This window comes from Bactrocera neohumeralis, chromosome 3, assembly GCF_024586455.1.
Source record: "Bactrocera neohumeralis isolate Rockhampton chromosome 3, APGP_CSIRO_Bneo_wtdbg2-racon-allhic-juicebox.fasta_v2, whole genome shotgun sequence".
NCBI classification, from domain to species: domain Eukaryota; kingdom Metazoa; phylum Arthropoda; class Insecta; order Diptera; family Tephritidae; genus Bactrocera; species Bactrocera neohumeralis.
Genome location: NC_065920.1, coordinates 24,308,939 through 24,325,071, shown reverse-complemented (window position 1 = coordinate 24,325,071; position 16,133 = coordinate 24,308,939). Strand labels below are relative to the sequence as shown.

Here is a 16,133-nt window from a genome sequence, read left to right as displayed (position 1 = left end):
ATGGGGAATTGGATCAATTAGACCAACTGACAAAAGGATAGTCACATACATTCAAAACTATATTCAACCAGTAACTGCGATTAAATGGTCTCCTATTGAAGTCAAATTAATGGAAATTATAGATATCAGTTCTCTGTATTTTTATATACTAAAAAAGTTATATTAAGTATGCTACGAAGTTTGTAACACCTAAAACGAAACGTCGGAGACCCTATAATGTGGTAGTGTATATTATATATAAGGATAAGATCAGCGTCATATCCTGAGCCGAATTAGCCATCCCCATCTATTTGGCCATCTATCTATCCGTCCATCTGTCGGCATATACACAAATTAGCCCCTCAGTTTTTGAGATATCGTGCTGAAATTTCGCACATTTCCTTTTCTTCTTAGAAACTTCATATACAAGTATATATTTCTGAACCACAGGTTTCGAACTACTGTAGAAAATTTATTTGTAGCTGTCATACAAACTGAACGATGCAAATCATATGCTAGTAAGCAGTCTTTTATATTCATGAAGAATATAAAACACTGCTTATATTATAGCTTCGTTAACGTTTTATTTATTTTAATAAAAGCTTTAAACTTCTAAAAAGACACCCTGTTTAACATATGTTCATTAATGGAATGAGTACGAATGCCCGCTCTTTAATACATTTTCGTAGGTACTAACTCACCAGTCGGCATCAGTGCTCACCATAAAGAATATTTGCCATTTAGGAGTAGTATAAACTCGTAATTACTAACATCAAGTTGAAAATAAAATTAAAGGATGCGTTAAGGCCACGTACCATATTAAGCGTTAATAGTGCTCTCAGAAATACTACTTAAATTGGTACTTGAAAAATTTTTGATAAATGAGACTATCACATATATGTATGTAACTTACACAAATTACAGTCAGCCTAAATTATTTTGTGGAATTCTATGATTTCGTCGGTAAGAACTTCTCTTGGGCATCCACTGTGTTCACCATCTTTGGTGCTCATTTCAACATGTCTTAACTTAGCATTCCAATGCTTAATCGTTGGTTTTTCTGAGACAGTGTCTGGAAACTCGCCATCAAGCCAATTTTTTGCTTCGGCTGTACTTTTTCTTCAAAAAGCAATATTTTATCAATACACGAAATTCTTTTTATCCATTCTTTTCACAATAACAACAGTTGTTTCACTCAACAAGATATAATTGACAAACTAATGATTCGACAGTTGTAAAATTTATACACGTGCCTTTTGAAGGTTAGGGCTAACTAAAAATCATATGGATTGAATTCAAGTAGCGCCATCTACTATATGTGTTAGGCCGGTTGACTATTCAATTGATATGTTTTGTGTTAGCCAATATGTAAGAAATCTTAATGAAATTCAGAAATAATGTATTTCTAATAACAGTTTATTCCCTTGCCTAAAATGGCTTAAATCAGAGCAATACAACCCCTAGTTTCATATGACCTTCCTTATTTCTTTATATGTGAAATTCGACTGCAGTAATGGCAGCAAGACGACATAACTACATGATATAGCCAAAGTTGCCGTGAGACATCTGGTCATTTTCATTGTGTGTTGTGTTTATTTTTTATATTTCTTTATTTATTTGATCTGCTTGGTAAAGCCTAACAATAAGTATTCTAATCTTACATATATTTAAAAGAAACTCAAGAATGTGGTTGAGCTTTTCTTGGTAGAACGTTGCTCTCCAGGAGGCTGGTAGATCACTTCACTTGTTTGTTTGCAGGAGTTTACCAAGGCATTAGCCAATGGGTTTGGGTGGTCGCGAAGTTTAGAAATATTTCTCATTCTGCTGTGCTCTATCTCCTTCTTTACCATAGGAATATCAAAGCCATGGGAGAGACTTCTGAGAATATTTCTACAAAATTTGTGCCTAACTTTATACTTCTATCCTTATCTAAATGCTTTTAAATTCCATTTTCGTTTTGTTCTTTTTGAGGAAATGATATAAACGCTAGCAAACCTTGAACTTTTCCAACTGTTTGAGGTGATTGACGAATTTCTGTTGTAGATATGGTATTTGGTTCTCTTCAAAATGAAAAAAAAACAAAAAGCATGCTAGTGATGGACCTAGTTACACTAGGCCATCAAAATTATTCACAACGTCAAAGAAGTCATGCAATTATGATCGAAAACTCAACCTTTGGAGATGACATGTGTGCTAGCAAATTTGTTTAGCTTAGAAGACATGCTTGCATATAGCTTAGAAGACATGCTTGAATATCGCTCCGGAGCTTTAAAAAGATGTGAATGATTCATACTTGCTCAAAAAGAATTTTATTGTTGTCATGTCCGAATACTTATACATTTCCTCAATAGTTTTAGAGAATCATACACCGGAACGAAAACAAATATTTTGTCATAATTATTGACATTAGTTAATTTTTCCTTTATTATAGCATTAAATATATACATTATATGATATTTATGTAAGTATAAATCCCAAAGTTGTTCCTAAGCAATATAAATATGTACATTTATTGAAGTATTAATTGAAAAACAAAGGCTGCTTTAGTGATTTCCACTTGAGTGAAATGGAATGTGGCATATGCTAAATAAGCTTTAAGCTCTACGAACAAACATCTGTTGGCAAATTTATTTTATTAACACAGTTTACAGCTATAAGTGTGCCATAATGCAAACTTAAACAATTTATTAAGATTCTATACTCTTGCTTAAACAATATAAGCGCAATAATCGTAAATAAATGTATAACTGTGACTGCCTAGGACCACAGAAGGCTGCATGAACATAGATTTGGTGGGCAGAGAAGCAATTTTGTGGAAGATTAGTTTCGCAAGTTTATCTATGTGGAAAAAATATAGTAGTTCTTGGGCAAATAATGGACGTTTAACTTAATAACTGGTTTAACTTCATTATCTTCTGTAGAAGTGCGCATTTCTACGAACTTGATTTTGAAATCATGAAGTTGTGCTATAACGAAAGTTAATGTACTTTTCTGGGTTTGCATTCTTTCTTTTATCTCATGATAATAAATTTGATATGTGTTTTGGCATTTATTTTCAAGAAAAACCAATTTTTTATAATGTCACCACAAAGAGTTTCCTACTCATTGCTATCGTCTTATAATTCCGAAAATTTATCAAGCACAAGTAACGGGGTTTTCAATAAGAGCGCTATAATAGTTTTTTTGGATATTAATGAAATTCTTTATTCCTGTGAAAGTACATTCAACGCCATTATATGCGGAGCTTGATTTCTTTTGCTTGGCAATCGCGGCCACGCATGCAGAAGTCCAGATCCTGAATCCAATTTTCGATGGTTTTCAAACATAAATCGGCCGATACTGCTGCGATTTGACGTTCGATGTTCAACGAAGTTGATCAGTCGTCGCTACCTTGTTGGCATAGACCATAGACTTGAAGTAGCCTCACAGGAAATAATCTAACGGCGTCAAATTGCACGACCAAGCAGGCCAAATGAGTGGACCATTTCGTGAGATAACACGTTCACCAAACTTGGTTTTCAATAAATCGATTGTGACATTCGCTGTGTGGCTTTTGGCGCCGTTCTGTTGGAACCACATATTGTCCAAGCCCATATCAACCAAGTCGGACCAAAAATATTCGGTTATAATTGAGCCTTAGTGATTCGCATTCACAATAACAAGTCGATCCTGATCATCACGGAAGAAGTACAGCCCATGACGTCGGCCGATAAACCGCACCAAACCGTAATTTTGTCGGGATGCAATGGTGACTCATGGAGTACGTGTTGCTGTCTGACCAATAACGCATATTTTGTTTATTGACGAAGTCATTCATACAGAAATGAGCCTCATCGCTGAAGATGATTTTTCGATGAAAATTCGGATCATTTTCAAATTGTTGCTCAGCCCAATTCACGAAAACACGACGATTCTGGTGGTCAAGCGGTTTCAGTTCTTGCATCTATTTGATCTTGTAAGTATTTATGCCAAGATCTTTTCGCAAAATTCGCCACAACGACATTACGGGATGTCCAACGCTTGAGAGCGACTTGTGAGAGAGGGTCTTCCTCAATTGATGCGCTAGCGGCAGCAATATTCTTGATACTAAGATTCTTTGTCTCACTGGCATGGGAACATTTTTTACAATGCCTGTGTATTATAATTATTCTACTAGACGCTCAATTGTTGATCTGACAGGGCGATTATGACGACCATAAAATGAACGCTATTAAAGTTCAGGCTACTGACTCCGAAATTCGTTAGTAAATTTTAATAAATTCGACACGTTGTTGGACCGCATATCTTTCCACGATGAAATGGCAAACCTTACTGAAGAGAATTGTCAAAAGAGCGGGAAAAATATGGCGTCGTTTGATGTCTCTAACGGTCTGCTTTTGTAGCGTCGTTTTGAAAAAAAAACCGTTATGACATCGTTGTTAAAATTTTCTAGAATATCTAGAAAACGGTTTTTGTAGACTTGAGGATACTGTTATCCAAGTAGAGGTACTTTTTTCAAAATTCACAAATATCTCTTGAAAGTTTCTGAATAATTAAAAGTAAATATCAAACGGTTTGAAAATCATATAATGGACATATGTAGCTGACCACACAAATCTTCTCGGTGCCTTATATGGAATAATGCAACTACTTAACTTAACAATTGGCATGTGCTAAGGAAAAGAGTGAGAAGAAAGGTGGAGACAAAGTGAAGAGAAAGTAAAAAATTTTGACAAAATTTAATCAAAAATATTAAATTACTTTAAAGCCTAAACTCCCTTTAATATTTCTTATCCACCCATACATATAAATATATGCACATTCATGAGAGACACACTTTTACGAACAACACTTACGTAATTATTTGCACAAACAACACAGTTAACGGTGCACGCGAGTATGTAAACGCCGTCCATGCGCTGCACACTGGTCACTAGCGCGAGTCAAATAGCAATGTTCGCCTACATTGTCGCTGTCTCGTATGTTTAAATCGGCAATTAATCAACTCAATTGCGCAAACAAGCCAAAACGGGAACACCCCACACGCGAAAATAAGCCGCCAATTCGATGGTTGTTCTTGTAAATGGCAGTGCAAACATGCCGCATGGGAAGAGAGAGAGAGAGAGAAAGGAAGAGTAGACGGGCTGCCGGAAGGGCTTGTTGGACGATTTGGCCGTGCTCGGCGGGGTGTGAGCCGAATGAGCAGCTAGACAGGCGTAACGTCGTGTGTCGACCGACGTTCACGCAAATTTATGTTTGCCCAGAAGAACTTTGACTGCACTTAGTCGTGACCACCTACCGCCGCACTTCGATTTCCATAGCTCTACGCGTACGACGTACAAATAAAGTTTAGACAACTTATTGCCCTAACAAGCGTCCGCGCGCCGATACGCAAGAGAAATTAGGGATGTGGTATGCTATATTGCTTATTGACTGAGCTGGCCGGCAGCGAGGTGGGCAAGTAGGAACATTTGCAATTTATTCCGGCTGAGTGAAATGGGAACGGTTGCCTGTCTATACACCCCGTTATCAAACATATACAAGTATACTAGGGTGGTCCGACAAGTGCATAGCTTCGCAGACTTTTGGGCGCCAATATCATGTATTTTCGCATCATATATAGTACATTCTTGTAGACGGCTGTTTTAAAACTCCAGCTCCGAAGCGAATTTTATAACGTAAGAAAAGTCCACAATTGAAAGAGTTCGAGATAGATGTGACAATAGGAATCAATATATCATATGGCTTTCTTAGCTCACACCTGTCAAGAAGCGCAATTGTGAGACCACTTCCTGTGGTGTTTGCCTAAGTGTAATCTGAAGGAGTTTCACGAATACCGACGGAAATTATATCCACTGTCGTACCCTGAAGACCAACGAGCTGTCGGCAGCTGCTCTGAAAAATGCGAAAACTGTCTTATCGGTCGAAAAATTTTTATTATACGTAACAAAAGTCCATGATCTGGTATTGACAGTCCAACGTTTGAAGGAGCTCGAGATAGATGTGGCAGTAGGGATCTCAATAGATCACATAGCCGCGCAATGATTCGCTCTTTAGCCCACACCTGCCAAGAAGAACAACTGTGAGACCACTTTACAGCAATGTTTGATGACGCTTAAGTGCAATCCGAAGGAGTTTCACAACCATCGACGAAACGTAGATCCACTGGTATACTTCGAAACCAACGAGCAGTCGGAAAATTGGACTCTACACGAAAAAAGGCGAAAACTGTTATATCGAATGAAAATTGTAGCTACCGTTATCTGGCATTCAAAAAGTGTGATCTATAGCGACTTCCTAGAGAAACCAAAACGGTCTCAGGGTTCAACTAAGCTAAATTTATTGGCCGTACTGACGTCAAGTTGCAAAAAACGGCCCCTTTTGGCGAAGGAAACATTGCTCTTCTATTATGACAGTGCACCATTTCCCAACCCCGCTGTCGCCCCAGCAAAAGTGGTGAAAATGTGGTACGAACTGCCGCCATCTACCATATTCCCTTGGTTTTTGGTACTAAATGACTTCTTTTCATCCTGCAGAAATTTGAGTCGAATAAGAAGGCTATGACCGCCATTGAGTAGTTCTTTGTAGGTCTCGAAGTCTTTGTAGATCTCGAAGTCTTTGTAAATCTCGAAGTAGTTCTTGTAGGTCTCGAAAAAAAAAATTTCTGACGGGTTAAATAATTTGGAGCAACTTTGTTAAAGTGTATCGAGTTCAAAACAGGCTAAGGCTATACCATGAACTTGTCGGACCACCCTCACACTTCCGTATCTAAGTTTATACTAGTAAATATATATAGTTATGTGGTTGCTTATCATGCATGCGTCGCTGCTGTTTGGTCTTGTTGTCATTATTATTGCTGTTGTGTGGGCTATTGTTGCTGCTAAAAGAGCCGTAAAGGAAAATTAATTGGCTACGCTGCGTAGGCCGCACTTAATCATTTTAATTAATATGACAGGTGATCCGACAGTGCATAAGAGAATGCTCCCTCAGCGCACCACCAGCCAAGGCATCCCGTAAGCAACAACCATCCGCAACACTATGCAGCAATAAGATGGCAAAGCAAGACGATAGCAGAAGGTGGTGTGAAACTTGTTGAATGGCCGAAGTTGAAGAAGAAGCAGCCTGGTACGCATATCCAATTACCACTGCTTACCGTTTGCTAAATCATGCACCCCTGGCGCCATATTGCTTTTAATTAGTTTGACTCTTGACACTGGCCTCATTTATTTAAGTTGATGCTCTTGGTCACACACATACACATTCACATTCATCTAGTATAATGTCCTGCACGTATTACAGCTTTCTGACTTTGCATACCACTCGACTTTTTCACTTGCAGACGCGCCATACTGGCCAACACTGATGTCTCCGGCCATACGCCTTGGCAGAGTATCTTCCAACATGATTACTGGGGTACACCGCTCACCGATGCCGGCTCGCACGGCTCCTACCGACCACTGTGCGTGCTCAGTTTTCGTTTCAACTTCCTGCTGGGCGGCTATACACCTTGGGGCTTTCATCTCATCAATAATCTGATGCACTGTTTGGCCACTGGTTTGGTCGTGAAGTTGGCGCGTTACTTCCTAAACTCCGTTTGGGGTGTGCTGGCGACGGGCGCCATCTTTGCGGCGCATCCCATACACACCGAGGCTGTGACGGGTATTGTGGGCCGCGCTGACCTAGCGGCCTGCATTTTCTACTTGCTGACATATCTAATGTATATGCGGCACATAGTGTGGCGTGAACGTGGCGAGTCGCGACAGTGGTGGGCGCTAATACTCACGCTGGTATTATCACTTGTAGCTTTACTTTTCAAGGAGACGGCGATTACGGCGCTGCTGGTATGCGCCATATTCGACAGCTTACGTGGGCTGTGCGGCTTTCGCGACAAGGTAAGTAGCTGCGGGTTCTTAGGGTTTACTAAATAACTGCTGTAATGACCACCATTTTTCAAAATTTCCTTTACGACTTTGCCATTGCAGCACCGCATGCGCACGCTCTGCATACTGGCCGTGTCGCTTATGTGCATCGTCTATTGGCGTCTCCTGGTGCTTCCGCGTCCGCAAACCGCCTTCTCAACAGCTGACAATCCAATCGCGAAAATGCCTTCGATGTGGACACGCTTCCTGACCTTCCTCTACCTGCCCGTCTTCAATTTCAGTCTACTGCTGAGTCCACGTGTGCTCAGCTTCGACTGGGGCATGGACGCCATACCGCGCATAACCTCAATACGTGATGAACGCAATCTACTTAGCTTTGCTTTCTACAGCACGCTGGCCGCACTGGCCTTCAAGTGCTTTAAATATTTGTGGCGGCGACGCGCCGAGCGCATCGCAAAAGAGCAACGCCATGCACAACAACAACAGCAGCAACTGCGCAAGTCACGTTCGAAAAAGAAGTATCGCATACCGGACATAACGGCCGCGGCATTGGATTCAAATTCGACATACAGCTTACTAGATGCAACAGCGTTAAGCCGCGCGCCTTACAGCGCCGCAACCAGTACAACAACGACGACGATGCAGTCACTGTTACAGCCCGAGGCGTTGCCGAACTCGGCACACCTGCCGTGCCATTGCCACGATTGTAAGCAGGAGCTTAGCTCTGCGCATCATACCGCTACGTGTCGCGCGCTCAATAATAATAACAATAACAATGTGCAGTGGCTGAATACGAACGCGTTCAGCGATTGTTGTTGCCATCAGTTATTTCAGTCTTCCAGTGGCGCGCCACATCTGCTGGCGGTGGCGTTGCGTAAAGCGCTCATGGCGGTGGTGCCGCGCTCATCGCGCAGCAGTAGTCGCTGCAGCAGCAGCACGACGGCCAGCAACAACAGCTCCGGCAGCAATACCTCCAGTAGTAGCAACTGCAGCAGCGCTTCAGCAATGCAGGCGACAGATCAACAGCGCGCACGTCTAACAGCGTCACCCACTGCGTTAACACCGCGCGCCGCGCAGCATACCAACAACGCGTGTATACTGTTGATGGCTTTGTCATTTCTAACGCTGCCGTTTATACCCGCTACGAATTTATTCTTCTACGTCGGTTTCGTGGTTGCCGAACGCTTGCTTTACTTGCCCAGTGTCGGCTATTGCCTATTGGCTGGCTATGGTATTGGCAAGCTGATGGAGCGCGTACGCTCGCCGGCCGCACGCAAGCGTAAGGTGGCGCTGATACTCGGTTTCAGCCTACTGTTGAGCGTGCTCGGCGCTCGTACGGTGCAGCGCAACTACGACTGGTACGACGAGGAGAGCCTCTTTCGTAGCGCGGTGCAAGTGAATCCACCAAAAGGTAAGCGAAATAAAACTAAAATGTGTAGCATATCTGCGCATATATGTAGCTGAGACCTCTATAAAAGACATTATAGCTCTTAATTAGTTGACTTTATTTCAATTTTTATTAGTTCTATTTTAATCTCTTGCAAGTTATTAGTAATTACAATATATTTTTGGTTCACTTCATAGCTCTTGGCAACTTAGGAAGTGTACTTAGCTCTCAAGGACGTTATGAAGAAGCACAGGAAGCGCTGATTGAGGCGATTAAGCATAGACCGAATATGGCGGATGTGCATTTCAATTTGTAAGTACTTAAAAATTTGATTTTAATTATATTTCAAATATATGAATGACACTGAAAGTTGTCTTAGAATGTTATATAAAACACTCAGATCAAAAATTAAATACAGCCCGATTCTAGAATGATTAAAATTCATGAAATTTATTTTCAAGCCATATAGGTAAAGCTTATTTTCCGCTAACCGTTGTATTGTAAAGATTGTCCAAGCTCAAACAATTTTCTCCATATGCCTGAACACTGAGAGAACTCAAAGAAAGGTCTCCTCATTTTAATAAAGAGTATAAGGTTAAGACATTTCAAGAGGATTTTTGGTTAGAATTCTCGAGGTATATACTGTTAGCTATGATTGAAACTCCGAATAAGAGAGTTAGAGAGAGGTATAGAAAAATATACAAACTCCGAAACTATTGTCTTTGTTCGCAACCAAAGCACCTACTGATTAATTCCGAAAAAAAAATAAATATTGGAAAGTGTCGAATCGAACAATCAACTGACATAAACTGAAAAAAAAAATTGTTTATGTAGTAGTATAAAATCTCTATATTTATAAAGGGTGATCCACACATTTTTAAATAAAAAATGCAGAAACTTCAAATTTAACGGAAAATGATTATTATCATTCCAAAGAACATTCTTTGGCACTTATGCTTTCAAATGTTGGCCACGGCTAAGTCTCAGATGCTTCATCCGTTTAGTCCATTTTTTGATGGCTCGTTTGACCATTTTTACTGGTAACTGTAATGTTTTGCTCTAAGTCCTGAATCGAAGCGGGATTGTCCGCATAGACTTTAGATTTTACATATCCCCACAGGGAAAAGTCTAACGGTGTGATATCACATGACCTTATTGGCCAATCGAACGCCCCAAAATGTGAAATTATCTGCTCACCGCAGTGTTCTCTCAATAAATACATTGAATGATGTGATGTGAGGCAAGTAGCGCCGTCTTGTGGAAACTATCGCCGATTGACTTTTTCATTCTCATCGGTATCATTTTTGAAGAAATATGGACCGAAGATTCCATCGGCCCGCAAACCAAAGATGTTGCTTGGGAAGGTCGAGCGGCTTCAATTCTTGCACAAGCTGTAATTAGTAGGCTTTCAATTTAAGATCCAAGACGTAAAATGCACCAAATATTTCCATACGTCAGCCCGAGTTACTGCGCTAGGCGCCGAAACGAACTTCAGATATTCCACACGCCATTTTTTCTCCAAGAAACTGCTCATTTTTCAGAACGGCCGATGATGGACAACTAAAGGATATAGCTGCCCTACAAACTGATCGGTTCAACTCAAGTGCCGTGAATCCTGGATAACACTAACTGATCTACAGCCTTCTTGCCCTTTTAGACTCCCACGGATTTTTGACCTTTGACTTAAAATGGACATTGCCTGGACTATTAGATGGACAGATTTGAACCCTAGGCTGGTGGTCGTAGTATTCTTTCACCTGAGTATGCAGTGGAGACATCTCGCATAAAAGGCTGTTGGGGTAATACCAAGGCCGCCACTAAAGGCCAAGAAAGTCTTGAAGTACGTTCCCCTGCTGTCATCATTAAGCTGGTGTTGTAGGTGTAAGTTGATGCGCTGGTTGGTTCTGAACACATTGCCTCATAAGGGTCTGCGTCCACCATCTCCTTGACCTCGTTACTGAGCTAACCTTCGAACTATATAAGGGGCTGTATTACTGATAGGTGGATAGTGACTCTGAGTAGGGGCCAAAAAAAAATAATGATAAATTTAAATAAGAACGAGGACGAAAGTAGGTCGGAACCAACCTCAGTGAAACTAAAAGGTTTCTGGGGAGGGACATCATCACTTAGAAAGATGAAATCGTTCCCCGAAACAAGTGAAGGTCATACCGGGAGAGAATGGATAACCGTTATTGGGTTTGTTATTGTAGCGGCAGAATTTTGCCAAGTTGACAGTCCGGATAAAAAATCCGGATGCGTTCCAGTTACGTAACGCCAACTGTAATGGGAACGGCATGGCTTTCCTTCGCTAGGGGCAGCAAAAATAGGGGGAATCGCTAGGAATCTGCACACAGAAACCAAAAATGCGAGGTGGACACGCCAGTAGAAGAATATCTGCTAAGTTTATGGTGGCATGGAGTCGCCAGCGAGCGCTCTATGGGCTCTGTTAGCAAGCGTGTGATCGCAGCTAAAAAACTGAATTCAGGCCATCGGCTTGCGAAGGAGGTTTTGAATCAAAATAAGTACTCTTAGTTTCACTATTCACTACAGGATTTTTAATAGCTTCCACTATTATGGTTTCTCCAAAAGTATCTCTGTTAAAAATTTAAGAATTCCTTAAAGAAATTTCATTGCTGGCAAAATAGTTGTATATACAGATATAACAGCCTCATTCAATAAATACTGGTTCACAAACTCAACAAACTAAAATAATCACCTTCAACGTTCAAGCGTTTTACAACTTACTTTAATTCCGCTTCAAGTGTCCACATCTACTTTTCCAGTCAGAGCACACTTATGCGCCGGAGTGCGGATTACTTAAATGTTGCATATTATCATCCATTCGATTTTCTGCGCTTTTTGTTCATTTTTTTTTCCCCCTTCTTTTTTTGCTTGCATTTGCTGCCTTCCTGCAGCTGCCTGCGTATTGCTATTTTCCTGTCGTTTTCCGTTTCCGTTCCGTTGTTCGTCATTTGCGCCATTCCAATTGCAACGGATTGCTTGCAAATCTCAGCGATTAAGTCACATTTAAGTAGAATAAATGCTGCAGCGCCAACAAAAACAGAAAACAGAGAATAAAAAAAGCAAAAATATGCGAAGAAAAAAAACGACGAAAGCTGAAATTCAAATGAACTCCTGCAAAAGAGGCCAACCGGAAACTGAAGAAGCGGCAAGAATGAATGAGGGAACGAAGCCGCAGCAGCACCAGGCACAAGCTTATACACCGAACTGTCGGTAGACAGACACCAATACACTCAGACGCAATTGAGAGTGCACTCATCAGCGCTGTCGCTTTCAATGCCCCTTACAACCTTACAACGGGGCACTGTGCAGCATTGCAGTGCTTTGGCTTGCGTTTTTTATGACTCCAGTTTTGGAGTTGCTTTTGTTGTTGTTACTTTGGTTTTGTTCATGAGCTGGAATGGCTTAGAGATCTACATATATACATACTCCACACATTTTCACTACTTTTTACCAATAATCTTGTTTGATCCCACCCGACTCGCCGGCCACCCAGCCACCCAACGGTGTCCGTAAATTGCTGCAACGCACCATTTCTAAATTCAAAAGCCTCGTTTAAATGAATGCCGCAATGGTAGCTGTTGAGTACATATTTCGCATTCGCTTTCACATTTGTACAACAACACGCACACAAACACATAGACGCATATATTTTACTCACACATACACAACCTAAAGCAATTTTCACTTTTTTCTAAGCCTTCTTTTTTCATTCATTCATTTCGCCAGCGCTCACCTCTATACCTTCTGGTGTATGTATGTGTCTGTGTGTGTCTTTTCGATTCTGCTTTTCAACTTACACTCTGGCAACGTCAATAGCATTGCTGCCGCAACATCATGGCCACTGATAGTCGCATTTAACTGCACGTCGGTGTATTGGTCTTTTGAATCTTTTTATCTACAACATTTAAAAAGGAGGAAAGACATCAAAACAAGCTATCACTATGGCAACTCAGGTGCGCAACGTAACTGTGTCAGTTTGTTTGGGCGACTTACAGACATACATAGCATACAAATGGAGTCGTATGTAGCCTGTGATCAGTTATCACTTCAGTTGCGTCTATTTCGATTTCAAAGGCTTAAAAGCCGACAAGAGACAACGTGTTTAATTTTCCTTTGCTCGACAACTTCGTTTCATTTTGCACTGAAGACAAGAAAAATTACATGTTTTCAGGTTCAGTTATGAGGCTATGGCAGGACTCTAGGATCTTAATGCTTAATTTTCTTTATACGAATAAAATTCACTTTATACCTGAGATCTGCTCATACCAGCCTGGCCAAATATGTTATCATCCAGGAATAAAAATTTCAATATCCACGAAAGTTGGACCTCTCTTATTTTTTAGAGATGCCGAGCCGTAAAGCATTGAAAAGGGTTAATCTGGAACATATTATATCGTATAAGATAGTCGTTTCCGTTCCGGAAAGCCAAATTATCACTAACTAAATTGTTGAGTCCGATCGTTATGTATAATACTTAGGCACTGTTTTCTGATAAACTGGTGCTAGGGGTGGACAAGACTGGATTAACGGTCAATAAGGATTTTATTTATATTTTGGTAGTATTGGCAAGGAATTATCTAATGTGAGCTGATTTCAAAACTCTTCATTCAGACCTGTAACGGCAACAATTGGACCTCCCAAAGAAAACAATTGTCCGAAGCGGCCAGCCTTAGGTATAACCATATGTTATACCCGGAAACAGCGATACTCAAACCGATAGCGACTAGAAAGAAACACCGAAAGCTTTGTTGAGAAACTCTTCTGCATCCATCTTATAGCTTGAGCCTAGCACCACGTGATTACCACCTACCTGTTCCTGTCTATGGCCAATGGTTTTAATACTGAGAAATTTGCTTCAACGAGTGTTCGTATGCGAGTATGCCAGAATACGAAAAATTTCGCTTGACATAACCAAATAAAAAAGTGGCCTGAAAAATAAGTTAACTTGCAAAAAATTGCCATTTACTGAAAACGTTTGCGTTTGCTGAAAAACCAGAAGTCAAAGGGAGCTAAACCAGGCGAAATTGGCACAAAAAAAAAATCAAGCGAAAAACTCGCGAATAATCAATGCTGTATGCGAAGGTGGTGGTGCAAAAGTCAAAACTTTTTGGTCCATAATTCCGACCTCTTTTTACGTCGCCGTTCGGAAGGAATAGGGCGTGAACCAAACCTCGTTAATCGAGGAAAACTGTCAGCATAACCTTGATTTTTGATCTGCTTTGACGTGGGATTTTCGTCTTTGGCTCATCTTTGCCAAGATATTCGATCGACCTATCGTCTGTTTCCGGATCGTAAGCATAGAACCAAGACTCATTGCCAATAATAATATGTTCCATGACATCCTGATAGTCGGAAAGCAGTGTTTCACAGTAGTTAACAGGCTGCTGTCTTTCGAATTTTGGAATCAATCGTGCTTTCACTTTTCTTAGGCCTAAATGATCTTTCAAAATGGTTTTCACTAATTCCAACGATGCCATTAAGATCCCTGATTCTCAATCGTTGATTTTTAAGCACCATTCCTTTATTTTATTGACGTGTTGATGATCAGTTGATGTTGATGGCGGCCCGGACGTGGCTCGCCGTCAACGCGCTCTCGACCCTTTTTCAATGATTTGTACCAATCAAAAACACTTGCTCGCGACAAACAATTGTTACCGAAGGCGTTTTTCTACATTCTGAATGTTTCAGCACCAGAAATTTGATTCCGCACACAAAATTTAACTGAAAATCTATGTTGAATAATTTGATCCATTGTAAAAATCGCCGAATGCACTGTATTTACTTCAGAAATATAATCGTATACTAAACACTAATGGTTATTTCGATGGAACATTTGGCACAGACGTCACTGACAGTCATACCAACCCAGAGACAAATATTTCGATGAATGGGTTTTCGCGCGAAATTTAAATTAAAAAATCTTACTATATTTTGCCCGCAGTAGTATTTTAAAATTATTTTCAAATAGTCGGGAAATATTCATCCAATCTTTAATTCAGATATTATAATATGGAATTTGCCAAATTCTTTTCCCCAGCCCTCGGACTACTACATATTAAAGCAATGGAGTTGTTTTACAATTTTGGGCCATCGTTTTGTTATTCACACTTCACCTTGACAAATGAATAGGGTATTCTAATTTTATTCAAATACGATAAGCACTCAGTTTTTGCTTAATAATTTCGCCACTAAAGTGAGAAAATACACAATATAAGGCTATCCTCAGAGCAAAGCCAATTACACTCATTGCATAGCAGCGGCGAAGCGGTCCATAGTGAGTAGACTCTAGCTGCAAGTATTTCGGTTTCCGCCTTTCATAATCCAGCGCAGCCAACTGCGCAGCTAAAGCACCGCTTTATCATTACTCAATTCCACAGCCTTCGGCTCAACCGCGCTGCGGCAGCGCTGCCAACGCACCGGTGCTCAGAATGCTCTATTTCATTTCTTTTGTGCGCGCTTTGAAAGCGCAGTGCTGAGCTGTTGCCTTGACTAAGACGAAAGACGAATAAGGCGGCGAAAAAATCCTATTGACCAAATGCATTTTGTTGTTGATTATTGTGTTTGACATAATAGGCTTTTAGTTCGAATTCATCCACGGACGGACGCAGTGTAGGAAAATCGTTTCCTTGACATTTTCCATTGTACATTCTTTCTATAAACGCTTGTGTGCTTGTATGGGTTAGTGGAAATGTCTATGTGTTAGTGAAAATATGTGTGTCTGTGTGAGTGAAAGTATGTGTGTGTTAGTGGGCAGTGAATTGAAGCACCTTTGTAAGCCTGTGTGTGTGTTTGTGCTTCTTGAAATACCCAGGCATTGCTTTCTCTTAAACATTGCTCCTTTCGCATTTCGTTTGCATTGTGTTCTGTTTCTATTGTGCATCAGC

The 16,133-nt window shown here is 40.6% G+C and overlaps 1 protein-coding gene across 1 annotated transcript in view; it reads left to right on the top strand.

The window, feature by feature from the left end:
* LOC126752755 (protein O-mannosyl-transferase TMTC2) overlaps positions 1–16,133 on the top strand; it is a 269,008-nt gene that overhangs the window by 235,230 nt on the left and 17,645 nt on the right. The window contains exons 4-6 of the mRNA XM_050463721.1: positions 7,298–7,850; positions 7,941–9,249; positions 9,423–9,537. Of these exons, the coding sequence (XP_050319678.1) occupies positions 7,298–7,850; positions 7,941–9,249; positions 9,423–9,537 (1,977 nt within the window). The remainder of the gene's footprint in view (positions 1–7,297; positions 7,851–7,940; positions 9,250–9,422; positions 9,538–16,133) is intronic.